Source organism: Loxodonta africana, chromosome 8 (assembly GCF_030014295.1).
Source record: "Loxodonta africana isolate mLoxAfr1 chromosome 8, mLoxAfr1.hap2, whole genome shotgun sequence".
In the NCBI taxonomy this organism is placed as follows: Eukaryota; Metazoa; Chordata; class Mammalia; order Proboscidea; family Elephantidae; genus Loxodonta; species Loxodonta africana.
Genome location: NC_087349.1, coordinates 72951758 through 72968115, shown reverse-complemented (window position 1 = coordinate 72968115; position 16358 = coordinate 72951758). Strand labels below are relative to the sequence as shown.

The 16358-nt window shown below is 36.7% G+C and overlaps 1 protein-coding gene across 1 annotated transcript in view; it reads right to left on the bottom strand.

The window, feature by feature from the left end:
* SCIN (scinderin) overlaps window positions 1–16358 on the bottom strand; it is a 75196-nt gene that overhangs the window by 35322 nt on the left and 23516 nt on the right. The window contains exon 4 of the mRNA XM_003407107.3: window positions 16038–16187. Within this exon, the coding sequence (XP_003407155.1) occupies window positions 16038–16187 (150 nt within the window). The remainder of the gene's footprint in view (window positions 1–16037; window positions 16188–16358) is intronic.

The following is a 16358-nucleotide window of genomic DNA, read 5'->3' as shown; positions in this document are numbered from 1 at the left end:
CTTCTGCAATGGGCATTGATTGTGGATCCAAGTAGAATGAAATCCTTGACAACTTCAATCTTTTCTCCATTTATCATGATGTTGCTTATTGGTCCAGCTGTGAGGATTTTTGTTTTCTTTACGCTGACGTGTAATACATACTGAAGACTGTAGTCTTTGATCTTCATTAGCAAGTGGTTCAAGTCCTCTTTGCTTTTAGCAGGCAAGGCTGTGTCTTCTGCATATCACAGGTTGTTAATAAGTCTTCCTCCAAACCTGATGCCACATCCTTCCTCATATAGTCCACCTTCTCGGACTATTTGCTCAGCATATAGATTGAATAAATGTGGTGAAAGGATATAACCCTGAGGCAGACCTTTTCTGACTTTGAACCATGCAGCATCACTTTGTTCTGTAGTCATTCTAATAGCAACAACACCTGTTTTTCATTTAGACAGCTCCGCCACAGTGGGATTCTTGGCTCTGAGGAAAAACAACACTTAAAAGCACAATCCAAAGAGCCTTCATTTTAAGGAATTCTCTCCAATATGGCAGCACATTTTCTTGTGATATTATTAAGCAAATATTATTTACAAAATAAACACCAAGGAATTATGAATTGCTGGGTCTTTAAGACTCGACCTTTCAGTAGTTGGATATGGCTAATTCTTACCACAAGATGTAAGAGGAAACTGGTACAAAATTAGTATTACTCTTAACTATTTAAAAACTATTAAATTTACAAATGAATGCCAAGGAATTGTGAATCACTGATTCTTAGAGATCTGGCCTTTTAATATCTGAGTATGGCTAATTCTTAGCACAAGGGATAAGAAGAAATTAACTGAAAATTACTGGAACAAATCTAGTCTTATTATTAATTTTTTAATTATTATTATAGTCTATTACTACTACTCCATCTAACAAGGGAAGCAATATAAATAGAAGAGAGAATAGAAACCTGCCATTCTATTTAATATTTATATTAGTTTCTAGATTCATATGTTGACTTTGTGGGGCAAAGGCCAGTGCCTCTTCCCTGTAATGCTCATTAAGTCCATCTGTCTTAAAGCTACATTATTCTTTTTACAGATCTTATCTCCAGTTCTTCACTCTAGCTGCAAACTAAAGGGAAAATTGCCTTATTCAAAAACCATTGCCAATACAACAGGAGGACATAACCATAATAAATATTTATTCACCCATCATCAAGGCTCCAAAATATATAAAACAAATTCTGACAGCATTGAAAAGAAAAACGGACAGCTCCACAATAATAGTAGGAGATTTCAACACACCACTTTTGGTGAAGGACAGAACATCCAGAAAGAAGCTCAGTAAAGACACGGAAGATCTAAATGCCACAATCAACCAACTTGACCTCTTAGACATATACAGAACACTCCACCCAACATCAGCTAAGTATACTTTCTTTTCCAATGCACATAGAACATTCTCCAGAATAGACCACATATCAGGCCACAAAGCAAGCCTTAACAGAATCCAAAACATCAAAATATTACAAAGCATCTTTTCTGACCATAAGGCCATAAAAGTAGAAATCAATAACAGAAAAAGTAAGGGAAAAAAAAGTCAAATACACAGAAACTGAACAACACCTTGCTCAAAAACTACTGGGTTATAGAGGAAATCAAGGATGGAATAAAAAAATTCATAGGCTCAAATGAGAATGAAAACACATCCTAGCAGAACCTTTGGAACACAGCAAAAGCAGTGATCAGAGGTCAGTTTATAGCAATAAATGCACACATCCAGAAAGAAGAAAGGGCCAGAGTTTAAACATTAACCCTACAATCAAAGAAATAGAAAACAGCAAAAGAAGCCCTCAGGCACCAGAAGAAATCAAATAATAAAATTTAGAGCAGAAATCCATGAAACAGAGAATATAAAAACAATTGAAAAAGTTAACATAACCAAAAGTTGGTTCTTTGAAAAAATTAACAACATTGATAAACAAAAAAATTGACAAAAGAAAAGCAGGAGGGGAAGCAAAAAATTCGAATAAGAAATGAAACGGGCAATAGAGAACCAACAGAAATTAAAAGGATCATAACAGAACACTATGAAAAATTGTACTCCATCCAACAAATTTGAAAATCTAGAGGAAATGGACAAATTTCTAGAAACACACTACCTACCTAAACTGAGAAAAACTACATAAACCTGTAATAAAAAAAAGAGATTGAAGAGGTAATTAAAAAATCCCAACACACACACAAAAAAAGCCCCGGCCCTGACAGCTTCACTGGAGAATTCTACCAAACTTTCAGAGAAGAGTTAACACCACTACTACTAAACGTATTTCAGAGCATAGAAAAGGATGGAATACTCCCGAACCCATTCTATGAAGCCAGGATAGCCCTGACACCAAAACCAAGTAAAGACACCACAAGAAAAGAAAATTACGGACCCATATCCCTCATGGACGTAGAGGCAAAAATCTCCAACAAAATTCTAGCCAATAGAATTCGAAACACATAAAAAAAAGTAATAATTCACCATGACCAAATGGGATTCATATCAGGTAGGCAGAGATGGTTCAATGTTAGAAAGACAATCAATGTGATCCCTCACATAAATAAAAGACGAGACCAAAATCATCTTATCAATAGATGCAGATAAGGCATTTGACAAAGTCCAACACGCATTCATGATAAAAGCTCTCAGCAAAATGGGAATAGAAAGGAAATTACTCACCATAATAAAGGCCATTTATACAAAGCCAAGTGGCACAGTGGTTAAGTGCTATAGCTGCCAAGCAAAATGCCTACAGTTTGAATGTACCAGGTGCTCCTTGGAAACTTTATGGGGCAGTTCTACTCTGTCCTATAGGGTCACTACGAGTTGAAATCGACTTGATGGCAACAGGTTTGGTTTGGTTTTTGGTTATACAAAGCCAACAGCCACATCATCCTAAATGGAGAGAATATGAAAGCATTCCCCTTGAGAACAGGAACAAGACATGGATGCCTTTTATTACCACTCTTATTCAACATTGTGCTGGAGGTCCCAGCCAGAGCAGTTAGGCTAGAAAAAGAAATAAAGGGCATCCAAATTGGAAAGGAAGAAGTAAGTGTACCCCTATTTGTAGATGATATGATCTTACACATAGAAAACTCCAAAGAATCCATAAGAAAACTACTGAAACTAATAGAAGATTTCAGCAAACTATCAAGATACAAGATAAACATACAAAAATCAGTTGGACTCCTCTACATCAACAAAGAGGAAATCACCAATCAATACCATTTACAATAGCCCCCAAGAAAAAAAATACTTAGGAATAAATCTAACCAGAAACATAAAAGGCCTATACAAAGAAGACTACAAGACACTACTGCAAGGAATCAAAAGAGACCTACGTAAGTGGAAAAACATACCTTACCTTGCTCATGAATAGGATCAACGTCGCGAAAATGTCAGTTCTACTCAAAGCAATCTACAGATACGATGCAATCCCAATCTAACTTCCAACAATATTTTTTAAGGAGATGGAGAAACAAATCACCGACTTCATATGGAAAGGGAAGAGGACCCATATAAGTAAAGCCTTACCAAAGAAGAATAAAGTGGGAGGCCTCACACTACCTGATTTTAGAAACTATTACACCACTGTGGTCAGTAGTCAAAACAGCCTGGTACTCGTACAACAGATACGTGGAGCAATGGAACATAATCGAGAATCTAGACATAAATTCATCCACCTATGAGCAGCTGATCCTTGTCAAAGGCCCAAAGTCCATTAAATGGGGAAAAGACAGTCTCTTAAACAAGTGGTGCTGGCATAACTGGATATCCATCTGCAAAAAAATGAAACAAGACCCATACCTCACACCATGCACAAAAACTAACTCAAAATGGATCAAAGGCCTAAATATAAAATCTAAAACGATAAAGATCATGGAAGAAAAAATAGGGAAAATGCTAGGAGCCCTAATACATGGCATAAACAGTACATGAAACTTTATTAACAATGCACAAACACCAGAAAAGAAACCAGATAACTGGGAGTTCCTAAAAATCAAACACTTATAAAAGAGTAAAAAGACAAACTATAGGCTGGGAGAAAAAAAAAAATTGGCTATGACACATCTGATCAGGGTCTAATCTCTAAAATCTACAAGATGCTGCAAAACCTCAACAACAAAAAGACAAATAACCCAATTAAAAAATGGGCAAAGGATATGAACAGGCACTTCACCACAGAAGGCATGCAGACGGCTAACAGATACATGAGGAAATGCTCATGATCATTAGCCATTAGAGAAATACAAATCAAAACTGCAATGAGATACCATCTCACTCCAACCAGGCTAGCACTAATCCAAAAAACACAAAATGATAAATGTTGGAGAGGTTGTGGAGAGACTGAAACACTTATATACCGCTGGTGTGAATGTAAAATGGTACAACCACTTTGGAAATTGATCTGGCGTGTCCTTAAAAAACTGGAAATAGAAGTACCACATGATCCAGCAATCCTACTTCTTGGAATATATCCTAGAGAAATAAGAGCCATCACAGGATATGCACACCCATGTTCATTGCAGCACTGTTCACAATAGCAAAAAGATGGAAACAACCTAGATGCTCATTAACGGATGAATGGATAAACAAATTATGTGTATACATGCAATGGAATACTATGCAATGATAAAGAATGATAATGAATCCATGAAACATCTCACAACATGGATGAATCTGGAAGGCATTATGCTGAGCGAAATTAGTCAGTCACAAAAGGGCAAATATTGTACGATACCACTATTATAATTCAAGAAAAGGTTTAAACACAGACGGAAACATTCTTTGATGGTTACATGTTTGGGAAAGGAGGGAGAGGGGAATTCACTAACTAGAGAGTAAACAGGAATTATCTCAGGTGAAGGGAAGGAAAACACACAATGCAGGGGAAGTAAGCACAGCTGGACTAAATCAGAAGCTAAGAAGTTTCCTGAATACAACTAAACACACTGAGGGACAGAGTAGCAGGGGCTGGGATCTGCGGACCATGGTTTGGCGGGGGGACATTTAGGTTAATTGGCATAACAAAGTGTATTAAGAAAATGTTCTGCATCCCACTTTGGTGATTGGCGCCTGGGGTCTTATAAGCTAGAAAGTGGCCATCTAAGATGTATTAATTGGTCCCAACCCACCTGGAGCAAAGGAGAATGAAGAACACCAAAGGCGCAAGGAAAATATTAGCCCAAGAGACAAAAGGGCCACATAAACCACAGATTCCATCAGCCTGAGACCAGAAGAACTAGACGGTGCCTGGCTACCACCAATGACCACCCTGACAGGGAACACAACAGAGAATCCCTGACAGAGCAGGAGAAAAGTGTGGTGCAGAACTCAAATTCACGTAAAAAGACCAGACTTAATGGTCTGACTGAGGCTAGAGGAACCCCAGAAGATACGGCCCCCGGACTTTCTGTTAACCCAGAACTAAAACCGTTCCCAAAGCCAACTCTTCAGCGAAGATTAGACTCAACTATAAAACACAAAATAATACTCGTGAAAGAGTGTGCTTCTTAGTTTAAGCAGATAAAAGAGACTAAATGGGTAGCTCCTGTTCAGAGGCAGGACAAGGCAGAAAAGGATAGGAGCTGGTTGAATGGACACGGGAAACCCAGGTGGAAAGGGGGAGTGCACTGTCACATTACAGGGATTAAAACTAGTGTGACACATGTGCATAAATTTTTGTTTGAGAAATTAACGTAAGCTGTAAACTTTCACCTAAAGCACAAAAAAAAATTGCCAAGTCGTATCAGTAAGGTCACAGCCTTCATGTTGAACTTTGGTATCACAAAGAGGGCAATTATTTGAAATAATATTACTTTATTGCAGCATATGGTTGACTATGCTGTAACTACATGCATTTCTTTGTTCAGAGTTTTTCAGCTTCCTCCTCTGGATGAATTGATGAGGATTGAAATAGGTATCTGAAAAAATACTAGAAATCCAAGTAACAGACTCATTAAATAACAACAAATGAGTGTGCCTTGAACAGTGTCTGGCACACAACAAGCTATCAATAAAAGGTAGATATAAATACCTATAGCAAATACGGTGTTTTAGGAAGCATTGTAACCTTGTGGCATGCACTACCTGTCACTATAATTCTCCGGACTCAAGTGTGTCTAAAGCAAGCAAGATAGGGGAAATCATCTAATTGCAAATGCCAACAGAGAAAATAAAGAGAAAGATTCCCGTTTGCTGGTATCTCTGGTACATCCTGTTTCTCTACATACAAGGTGGCATCAAGGCTGACCTAGAGAGAGTGGCAAATATTCTGAATACTTTCAACTTTAAAGACCTTTGAATAGTAAAACTGTAAATGACTCTCCTTTTCCATATGGTTCTCATCAAAACATGGTTTCAATCAAATAACAAATATTGATGGGCATCTCCTATGTGCCAGATGCCAAGAGATTCCAGAATACTTAAGACATTGTCCCTTTTCCCAAGAACTTAGAAAAAGTCCCCGGAAAGTAGAGGAACGATAAACAAGGAAGCTGAAGCTACTTAAAAAGCACAAAGAGAAACAAGTCTGCTTCTCTGACAAAACCTTTTTGTTGTCTCCTAGTTTTAAAGCGTTTACTGGGTCTACTGACCAAATTAACATCTCAGGCAATTCAAATTTCCATGTTTTCGAAGGGCAGAGTTTTGACTAACAATGAAATAAATGAGAGGGCAACAGAAATGGTTTAACATTTTTTTTTTTTTTTTTGTGAATATTACAAACCGTGATACTACCTTAGGTCTTAATTTTTAGGAGTTGAAAACATCAAACTCCTAACATTTAATATCTAATGCATTCTTAGTGTTCAGTACATATGCTTGTTCCCTGACATTAAAAAGCAATGCAATTTTTATCCTTATTTATATTTTCACATAAAGTTTTAGTCTTTTTAAAAATACTATATGCATTATTCCAAATGGTTGTTACTAATTTCCGTGGGCTGCTATAACAAAGCACCACCAACTGAGTGGCTTTAGACATCAGAAATTTATTCTTTTACAGTTGCGAAGGCTAGAGTCCGAAATCAAAATGTTAACAGGGCCATCTTCCCTTTGAAGGCTCTGTTGTTGTCAGACGCCGTCAAGCTGATTCCGGCTCACAGCAACCGTATGTACAACAGAACAAAACCCTGGCCAGTCCTGAGCCATCCTCACAACCATTGCTACGTTTGAGCCCATTGTTGCAGCCACTGCGCCAATCCATCTCGTTGAGGGTCTTCCTCTTTTTCACTGACCCTCTACTTTACCAAGCATGATGGCCTTCTCCAGGGACTGGTCCCTCCTGATAACATATTCGATATTACTTTATTGTAGTATATGGTTAACTATGTTGTAACTAGATGTATTTCTTTGTTCAGAGTTTTTCAACTTCCTCCTCTGGATGAATTGATGAGGACCGAAATAGGTATTTGAATTAAATACTAGAAACTCAAGTAACAGATTCATTAAATTACAACAAATGAGTGCCTTGAACAGTGCCTAGCATACAACCAACTATCAATAAATGGTAGATACAAATATATATAGCAAATATAGTATTTTAGGAAGCATTGTAACCTCGTGGCATGCATTACCTGTCGCTGTAATTCTTTGGACTAAGGTGCGTCTAAAGCAAGAGGGGAAAAATTATTTAATTGCAAACGCAACAGAGAAAATAGAAAGATTCCCATTTGCCGGTATCTCTGGTACATCCAATTTTCTCTACACATAAGGTGGCATCAAGGCTGATCTAGGGAGATACTTCCATGCATCTTCCTAGCTCTGGTGGCTATCAGCAATCCTTGATGTTCCTTGCCTTGCAGTGACATTAATCTCTGCCTTCCTGGTCACTTGCCCTCTTCTCTGTGTATCTGTGTATGTCTGTCCCTCTGTCTAATTCTCCCTCTCCTTCCTCTTATAAAGACACCACTCGCTGTGTTTAGGGCCCACCCTAATCCTGTATGGCCTCATCTTAATTTGACTATATCTGCAAAGACCCTATTTCCAAACAAAGTCACATTCACAGGTACCAGGGATAGGACTTCACCGTATTTTGGGAGAGGACACAATTCAACCCACAACACTTGTGAAGGGTTTTTTTTACAATGATTCCTAATTTGTATTATTGGTGTTTCTTTGGTTCATATTATAGTATTATTCAAACATAAAAGGGAATGATTTATCTAATCAAAAACCATATATCAAAAAATAGTTACTCCCAATCTCTGTAGTAAAATTTTCAGAATCCCCCTACTTGATCTAAAGGTATAACTATATTTTAGTTAGAGGTTTAAAATATGATCTCATGTAAATCCAATATGCCCAGGATTATGCTATGAAACAAGCATTTCTACAGTAAAAGTTCAGGGAATGTTGACAACCTTCCAAATTTCCAAATTCCAGTTTGTTTCTTTCTACAATCTTTTACTTTACATGCTGAGACATATGAATGTTTTAATACTTAGATTATTAAAAGTTCAAAATCATTAGCATTTCTGTAAATATAAATTTTATAAGACCTTAGGAAGCATTAGCAATGTGCACATTCTTTTAACATTACGTTGTAGGGAAGAAAACGACAAATATATCAGTTGATTTAAAAAATAAAGCTGACCATCTGTGCATTTCCTGGGAGTTCACGGAGCACCTTAGCTTCTAATCCAGAGCAGCGGGCAGCAGTAGCCACAGCATTTTCCCAGTGAGCAGCACCAGGACTGGGGCAACTGCCAAAGGAGCAAAGGAGTCAAGGCCAGTGGAGAGCAGTGTCAAGGATTAGAATTCTGCAGCTGCTTGAGACTAACAAAGGAGATGACCTGGCCTTGGAAAAAGGGTTCTACACATGGGAGTATCCAACTACAAACCCTGGGAGCAAGTGTTTATTCATGGCATAAAAAGTTTTTAGACATCAGAAGGTATCAATGTCACTGAATTATACATGTAGAAATTGTTGGTGTACATTCTGCTGTGTATGTTCTCAACAACAAAATAAGTTATAAAAATTACATATTCGGTACTATGCTAAGTATTTTCACCTGGAGTATCTGTCATCTTCCTAACACATAGTAAATATAGTATTACTTTCTAAAAGGTTAGTGTAACTATCCACCTGAAGAAAGCAGACTAACGCAATATATGAATTATCTTTATTTAAATACTGCTGCTCCTATAGAGGAGTTCCTGGATGGTGCAAATGGTTAAAGCGCTCGGTTGCTAGCCAAAAGGTTGGAGGTTCGAGTTCATTCGGAGGTGCCTTAGAAGTAAGGCCTGGTGATCTACTTCCAAAAAATCAGTCATTGAAAACCCTACGGAGTACAGTTCTACTCTGAAATACGTGGAGTCTCCATGAGTTGGAGTCAACTCATTAGCAACTGTCAACTGACTCCTATAGAAATGTGCTTGGTCTTAAAGCTTATGTTAATCGTTAGTATGGCTTTGTTCGTATCTTCATCAACACTATCATATAAAAAGCAAGTGGATTTTTTAATTGACACGATGCTCTAGAAAACAAGAAAATAATTATGCTGGGTTTCTGGCACCAGGTATCTGACAGTTAATTGACTTAAGTATTCAAATATTAATGAACACTGAGTTAGACTTGTGAGAATTACAAAGATATACATTTTACTCTTGGTCTAAATAGACTTTGTGTAGTATATCTCTAAGTGGAAATTTGAGAAATATTTTTGGTGTTCAGCTCAAGATTTTACTTACAAGATGCCCAGATCAGCACATCATAAACATCCAATCAACTTGCCAAGAGGAGGACTGAATAAATTCCTTTATTTTTAAGTTGTCAGTTACAACTTTCAGGGAAAAACAAGAGGCACAAAATCCCTATATTGGAAGATTTTTGAAGGTTAATCTAGCCTATATGCTATTACCAGACTAAAATACAAATTTTATCTGATTCTGTCTTGTCCAAGAAGGCTTCCAAGTAATGGTAGTATCATTTGGACCATGCTTTCTGGCTGTTTAAGACCCTCACAATCTGTTCTCACTTTTTCTGACTCTGTTTTCTAGCTCGTGCTTATTTCCTCAATCAGACAATAAAACAAGATCCTTGAAAGCAGGGTCTTTTAACTTTATTGAAAACTAATCTAGTACTCAATAAATACTGACAGGCATAATATGAGATTCTAATTTTCTTTTCTTTTCAAAATCTAAAACAATGATTGCACATTTTGACTTTCCAGGGAGCCTCACAACTGTTTTTTACAAAAGCAGGAAACCTAACAGTTCAGCAACACAACATCTGCTTATAATCTCCCTGTAGTAATTTCACTGCCAGTACTTAGCCACCAGCATTTAAAAATGATTACAGACTTGACAAGCTCATTAAACTATATTTAAAAAACAGTTTTTCTGAGCTAGAAAAAATACACTTTTATTGCTGTTGTTATTGTTTCAAAGAACTTCCCTACCTTCTCCCTTTTCCTTTTGATACCCACCAAATGATATCTCTTTAAAAATGAAAGTTTATAAAATAAATATGTAAGTATATAAATAATTGATCTTAGCAATTTTTCCTCAAGAGTTTTTTTAGCCTCTCTTCTAATCTTTAGAAAATAAATGCAGACGAAATAATATTTTAAGGTATCTACAGTAACAATCCTGTTGTATGAAAAGTCATAGGTACTGTTCACGCTCCTGCAGTTTGTTGACTACACTCACAACTGGAGGGAATGCTAACTTTCAGTTAAGAGGTTCGTGAGAATAAAGTTGAAATTTTTCCCATTCAATTTCATCAACTTTTTAAATTCTGTCCTTAAATGTACAGCATTAAGTCTAGAGGTCAAACTAGTTTAGCATAACTACATAACAAATCCATTAAGCAGCTACTTAGCCTAACCCAGCCACAAAACAACATTTATAAAAACAAGAAAAAGCCTGAATACTTCTTTTCCTTATCTAACGAAGACTGTCACTGAAAACTCATTTCAGTTCATTGTATGAATGAGGGCTATTAAATACAGTGCAGTATACACACTGAATGTATTGAATGGAAACAAAGCGGGTATTTTCCAGGATATTTAAAACCCAAAGAAAGAAAAATCCTGAAACATGGACATGGCTTTTTATATTAAGCATCATGTCCCTTATCCCCATCACTAATATTTTAACACAGTTTTTCTTCAATTTTGCATCTTATTTTAACAACATAATGTACTAATTGATAGTTTATCTTTCTCAGAAACAAGGAAATGAAATGTATATTGCGTGTGTGTGTGTGTGTGTGTGTGTGTAGCTAAACCCTCAGTCACAGTGTCTCTACATCCTGGAACAAACTACAAGTGTCAAACGGTAATTAAACAGTGTTACTAAGACACGGTAGAAACACAGACCGTTAGAATCTAAAGAGACCATAAAGGCAGTTTGTCCAAACCCTCACTTTATAAATGAGGAACCAGAGAAAATGAGAGATGAAGAGACGTGCTCTGGGACCAAAATAACCATGGCAGAACAACTCTCTCTGCACCACCCCACAAGGATGGATCTTGTTCCTGGGTTCACTTGTATCAAGGTATAGCTACTGAAACAGGGTGTTACAATCAATTTAAATACACCTTATTTTCCTCTCAAGTATGAGAGTTCATAGACTTAAATAGCTGATCACACATATAGAATAGAGGCTTTGAAAGAACTAACGATCTAGAATTTGCTTTGAATAGTTTTCAAAGTCAATCTATTAGGCATACAATTCTGTCTTTTGCAAATCCAGTTAAGTCAATCTCAAATTTAATTTTTAAATGACTTTTTTTAATTATAAAAGGGAAATGTGTCCATTATAATAAATTTTGAAACTTAAAAAAAAATGAAAATAACAAGCAGCCATATTCCCAAGAGTCAGATAAGTACTAGAATAATTTCAGCTTATTTATTTCCATATATGTATATGTGAATATATAGCTACAAACATATAAAATTCCTTATTAAGATCATATTGTATGTAAAATTTTATATCCTACTTTTTCTCTTAGCATTATACCACGAGTATTTTTCCTAGTGAATTACAATAACTTCTAAAACATCATCAATGTGAAAAAAATCTGTGCTCAGTGGTTATTAAAGTAATATAGTGGCACTAAAATCAATAAAAATTATCTCATTTTTAAATTTTTGATCACTGGATTACGTAGACTATTACTGGATCATGTAATGCTAATGAATTAAATTGCCCTAAACGAAAAAACATTAAAAATATGCTTATAAGACAGTATTCAGAAAAATTTAAATACAAATGACTAAAATCATTGAGGAAAATGTATATCTGGGGGAAACAGAAATGAGAACTCAAAAATATATTATCTGCCACTATTAAATGTGTGAATACTCAAAAAGTTACTACAATGGTAAATTTTGACAGGACTGTAACGTCATGATCCAACACAATGTTTGCGGAAGGCACTATCAGTTGGTGCAAACATTTAGGGCCTGGCACACTGTAGGAGTTTAATAAATATTTGTTGAATGAATAAGAATAATTAATTTACCAACATGTATCAAGACACTTGAATATGATCATATCCTTTGACTAATAATCTTACTTAAAGGAATTGTACGTTGTTGCTGTTAGGTGCCGTTGAGTTGGTTCTGACTCACAGTCACCCTATGACACTATGTACAACAGAATGAAACACGGTCTCATCCTGCACCATCATCACAATCAATGCTACGTTTGAGCCCATTGTTGCAGCCACTGTGTCAATCCATCTCAGGGAGGGTCTTCCTCTTTTTCACTGACCCTCTACTTTACCAAGCACGATGGCCTTCTCCAGGGACTGGGCTCCTGACAACATGTCCAAAGTATGTAAGATAAAGTCTCAATATCCTCCCTTCTAAGGAGCATGCTGGCTGTACTTTTTCCAAGACAGGTTTGTTCATTCTTCTGGTAGTCCATGGAATATCTGATATTCTTCGCCAACACGTTAATTCAAATGCATCAATTCTTCTTCCATTTTTCCTATTCATTGTCTAGCTTTTAAATGCGTATGAGGTGATTGAAAATACCATGGCTTGGGTTAATGCCAATAGGTTTTTTGTTTGTTTGTTTTTTAATTTTACTGTGCTTTATCAAAGGTCACAGCACGAATTAGTTTCTTATTCAAAAATTTATACACAAATTGTTCTGTGAGATTGGCTGCAGTCCCCACATTGTGTCAACATTCTCCCCTTTTCCCTTTCCACCTCAAGTTCCCAGTGTCCTTTCCTCCAGTTTTCCTGTTCCTTCCTCTCTTCTTGTCTTTGCTTTTGGGCAGGTGATGCCCATTTGGTCTTGTATATGTGATTAAAAGATGTACATTCCTCACGTTTGTTATTATTTTATGGGTCTGTCTAATCTCTGTCTGAAAAGTGAGCTTCTGGAGTAGCTTCAGTTCTGAGTTGACAGGGTATCTGGAGGCCATAGTCTCAGGAGTTCCTCCAGTCTCTGTCAGACCAGTAAGTTTGGTCTGTTTTTGTGAATTTGATTTTGTGCTACATTTTTCTCCCACTCTATCTGGGACTGTCTATTGCGATCCCTGCCAGAGTGGTCAGCAGTGTTAGCCAGGTACCATCTAGTTCTTCTGGGTTCAGGCTGGTGGAGGCTGAGGTACATAAGGTCCTTTAGTCCTTTGGGCTAATCTTTTCCTTGTGTCTTTGATTTTCTTTGGAGCCCTGGTGGCGCAGTGGTTAGGAGCTTGGCTGCTAACCAAAAGGTCTGAATCCACCAGCTACTCCTTGGAAACCCTATGGAGCAGTTCTATTTTGTCCTATAGGGTTGCTATGAGTTGGAATTCACTCGATAGCCATGGGTTTGGTTCAACGGGTTCTCAGTTTTCTTCATTCTCCTTTGCTCTGAATGTGATGGGACTAATAGATGTATCTCAGATGGCTGCTCAAAGTTTTTGAGACCCCAGACACTACTCACAAAAGTAGAATGTAGTACATTTTCTTTATGAACTATGTTATGCCAATTGACCTAGATGTCTCCCCAGGTCATGGTCCTCAGCCCTCAGCCCTCAGCCCTCAGCCCTCAGCCCTCAGCCTCAACAACTCAGTTCTTCAAGGTGTTTGGATGTGTCTAGGAAACTTCTATGACTTTGCCTTGGTCAAGTTGTGCTGACTTCTCCTATATTGTGTATTGTCTTTCCCTTCACCAAAGTTGACAGTGCCTACTATCTAGCTAGTGATTTCTCCTCCCCATCTTCCCCCCCGTAACCATCAAAGATTGCTTTTTTTTTTCCTGTGTGTAAACCTTTTCTTGAGTTTTATAATAGTGGTTTCATATAATATCTGCCCTTTTGTGATTGACTTATTTCACTGAGCATAATGGCCTCCAAATTCATCATGCCGTGAGATGTTTCACAGATTCATCATTGTTCTTTAACATTGGGTAATAATCCATTGTGTGTATATACCATAATCTATTTATCCATTCATCTGTTGATGGGCACCTAGGTTGTTTCCATCTTTTTGCTATTGTGGATAATGCTGCAATGAACATGGGTGTGCATATGTCTATTTGTGTCACAGCTCTTATTTCTCTACGATATATGCCTAGGAGTAGGATTGCTGGAAACCCTGGTGGTGTAGTGATTAAGTGCTACACCTGCTAACTGAAAGGTTAGTAGTTCAAATCCACCAGGCGCTCCTTGGAAATGCTATGCGGTAGTTCTACTCTGTCGCTATGAGTCGGAATCAACTCGATGGCAATGAGTTTTGGTTTAGGATTGCTGGATCATATAGTATTTCTATTACTAGGTTTTCAAGGAGGAGCCATGTTTTTTTCATAGTGGTTGTACCATTTTACATTCCCACCAGCAGTGCATAGGAGTTCCAATCTCCGTGAAACCTCTCCAACTTTGTTATTTTTCTTTTTTTTTGATTAGTGCCAAAAATCTATTGTGTCTCATTGCAGTTTTGATTTACATTTCTCTAATGGCTAATGATCACGAGCATTTCTTCACGTGCCTACTAGCCACCTGCATATCTTCTTTGGTGAAGTGTCTGCGCATATCCTTTGCCCATTTTTAAATTGGATCCTTTGTCTTTTTGTTTTTGAGGTAGGCAATGAGTTTTTAAGGGAATGTATACAAAGTAAGTATTTTCCCATCAAACCAAGATGAATACACTTGGGTAAGCACTGACATTTTTGTAAGGGGAAAAAAAAAGTCACAACTAGATGTCAAATATGTAAACAAATGAAGTAGATACAGAGTCACAGAGACTTAATTTTCAAACTAATTTAACAAAAAAAAAAAAATTTTTTTTTACAGCTGTATTAAAATCATAAGTTTCTTGTCAGTAATTCTTGACTGAAACCAATTGAAATATTTAAAATATTGGTGTTTTAATCTCTTAGTATAAGGTTTCATTTCATTCTTTTAATGAAATAATTGCTATTTTTAATATCAAAGAAAATTACTACAGTTTCTGGAAAAAAAAATTAGAAACCCAGATAAATAAACTATTATCTTCTTTCCAAAATATATTCTTATAGTCAATTTCAAAGTATTACCCACATGTTTGTCTTCATATACCATAGAAGACACATGCAGGACTTCCTTTGACAGTCTTACCAATGGAAAGAGAAAACAGTCATGACTTTCCATTTTCCTAGTATCATGACTTAGATAACCCTGAGGCTAGATCTAGTATTACAGAATTTGTTAAAACTAACATATATGTGTTATATATACACATGCAACATATATGTGTATATTCACACATACATTCATACACATATGCACACATAAGTACATATGCGTCTACATATATGTAGAGAGAGGGAGAGATGTGGATAGAGAGAGAAGGAGCCCTGGTGGCACAATGGTTAAGTGCTGGGCTGCTAATCCAAACTTCAGAGGTTTGAACCTACCAGCTGTTCTAGGGGAGAAAAGACCTGGCAATCTGCTCCTGTAAAGGTTACAGCCTAGGAAATTCCATGGGGAGTTCAGAATTGGCCCAATAGCACACAACAACATCAATAACAGATATAGAGACAGACATGGCTTGAAGTGATAATTCTTTAAAAAAAAAAACACAAGTCACAATACCTTCATAAGCTCTGATGGTTCACTTCCTTCTTCTACAATAATTAGTTGAGATCTTCCTTTCCTTTCATTGTCACGAATGCCAATGGCAACCTGGCTTGCCTTCAGACGCTCATATTTGTTACATGAAGAACCGCACCATTGGTAAATTTCCTAAAAAAAAAAAGATATTTTGACTGTGTGGAGGACATTCAATCTTGATGTAATACTTATTGTGATTAATCAGGAAAAAACAAAAAAGTATAAAAAATAAAATTAAAGTAGCCTATTATTGAGGTATATATTATTTTATATATTTAAAAATATATATAAATTACACATTCG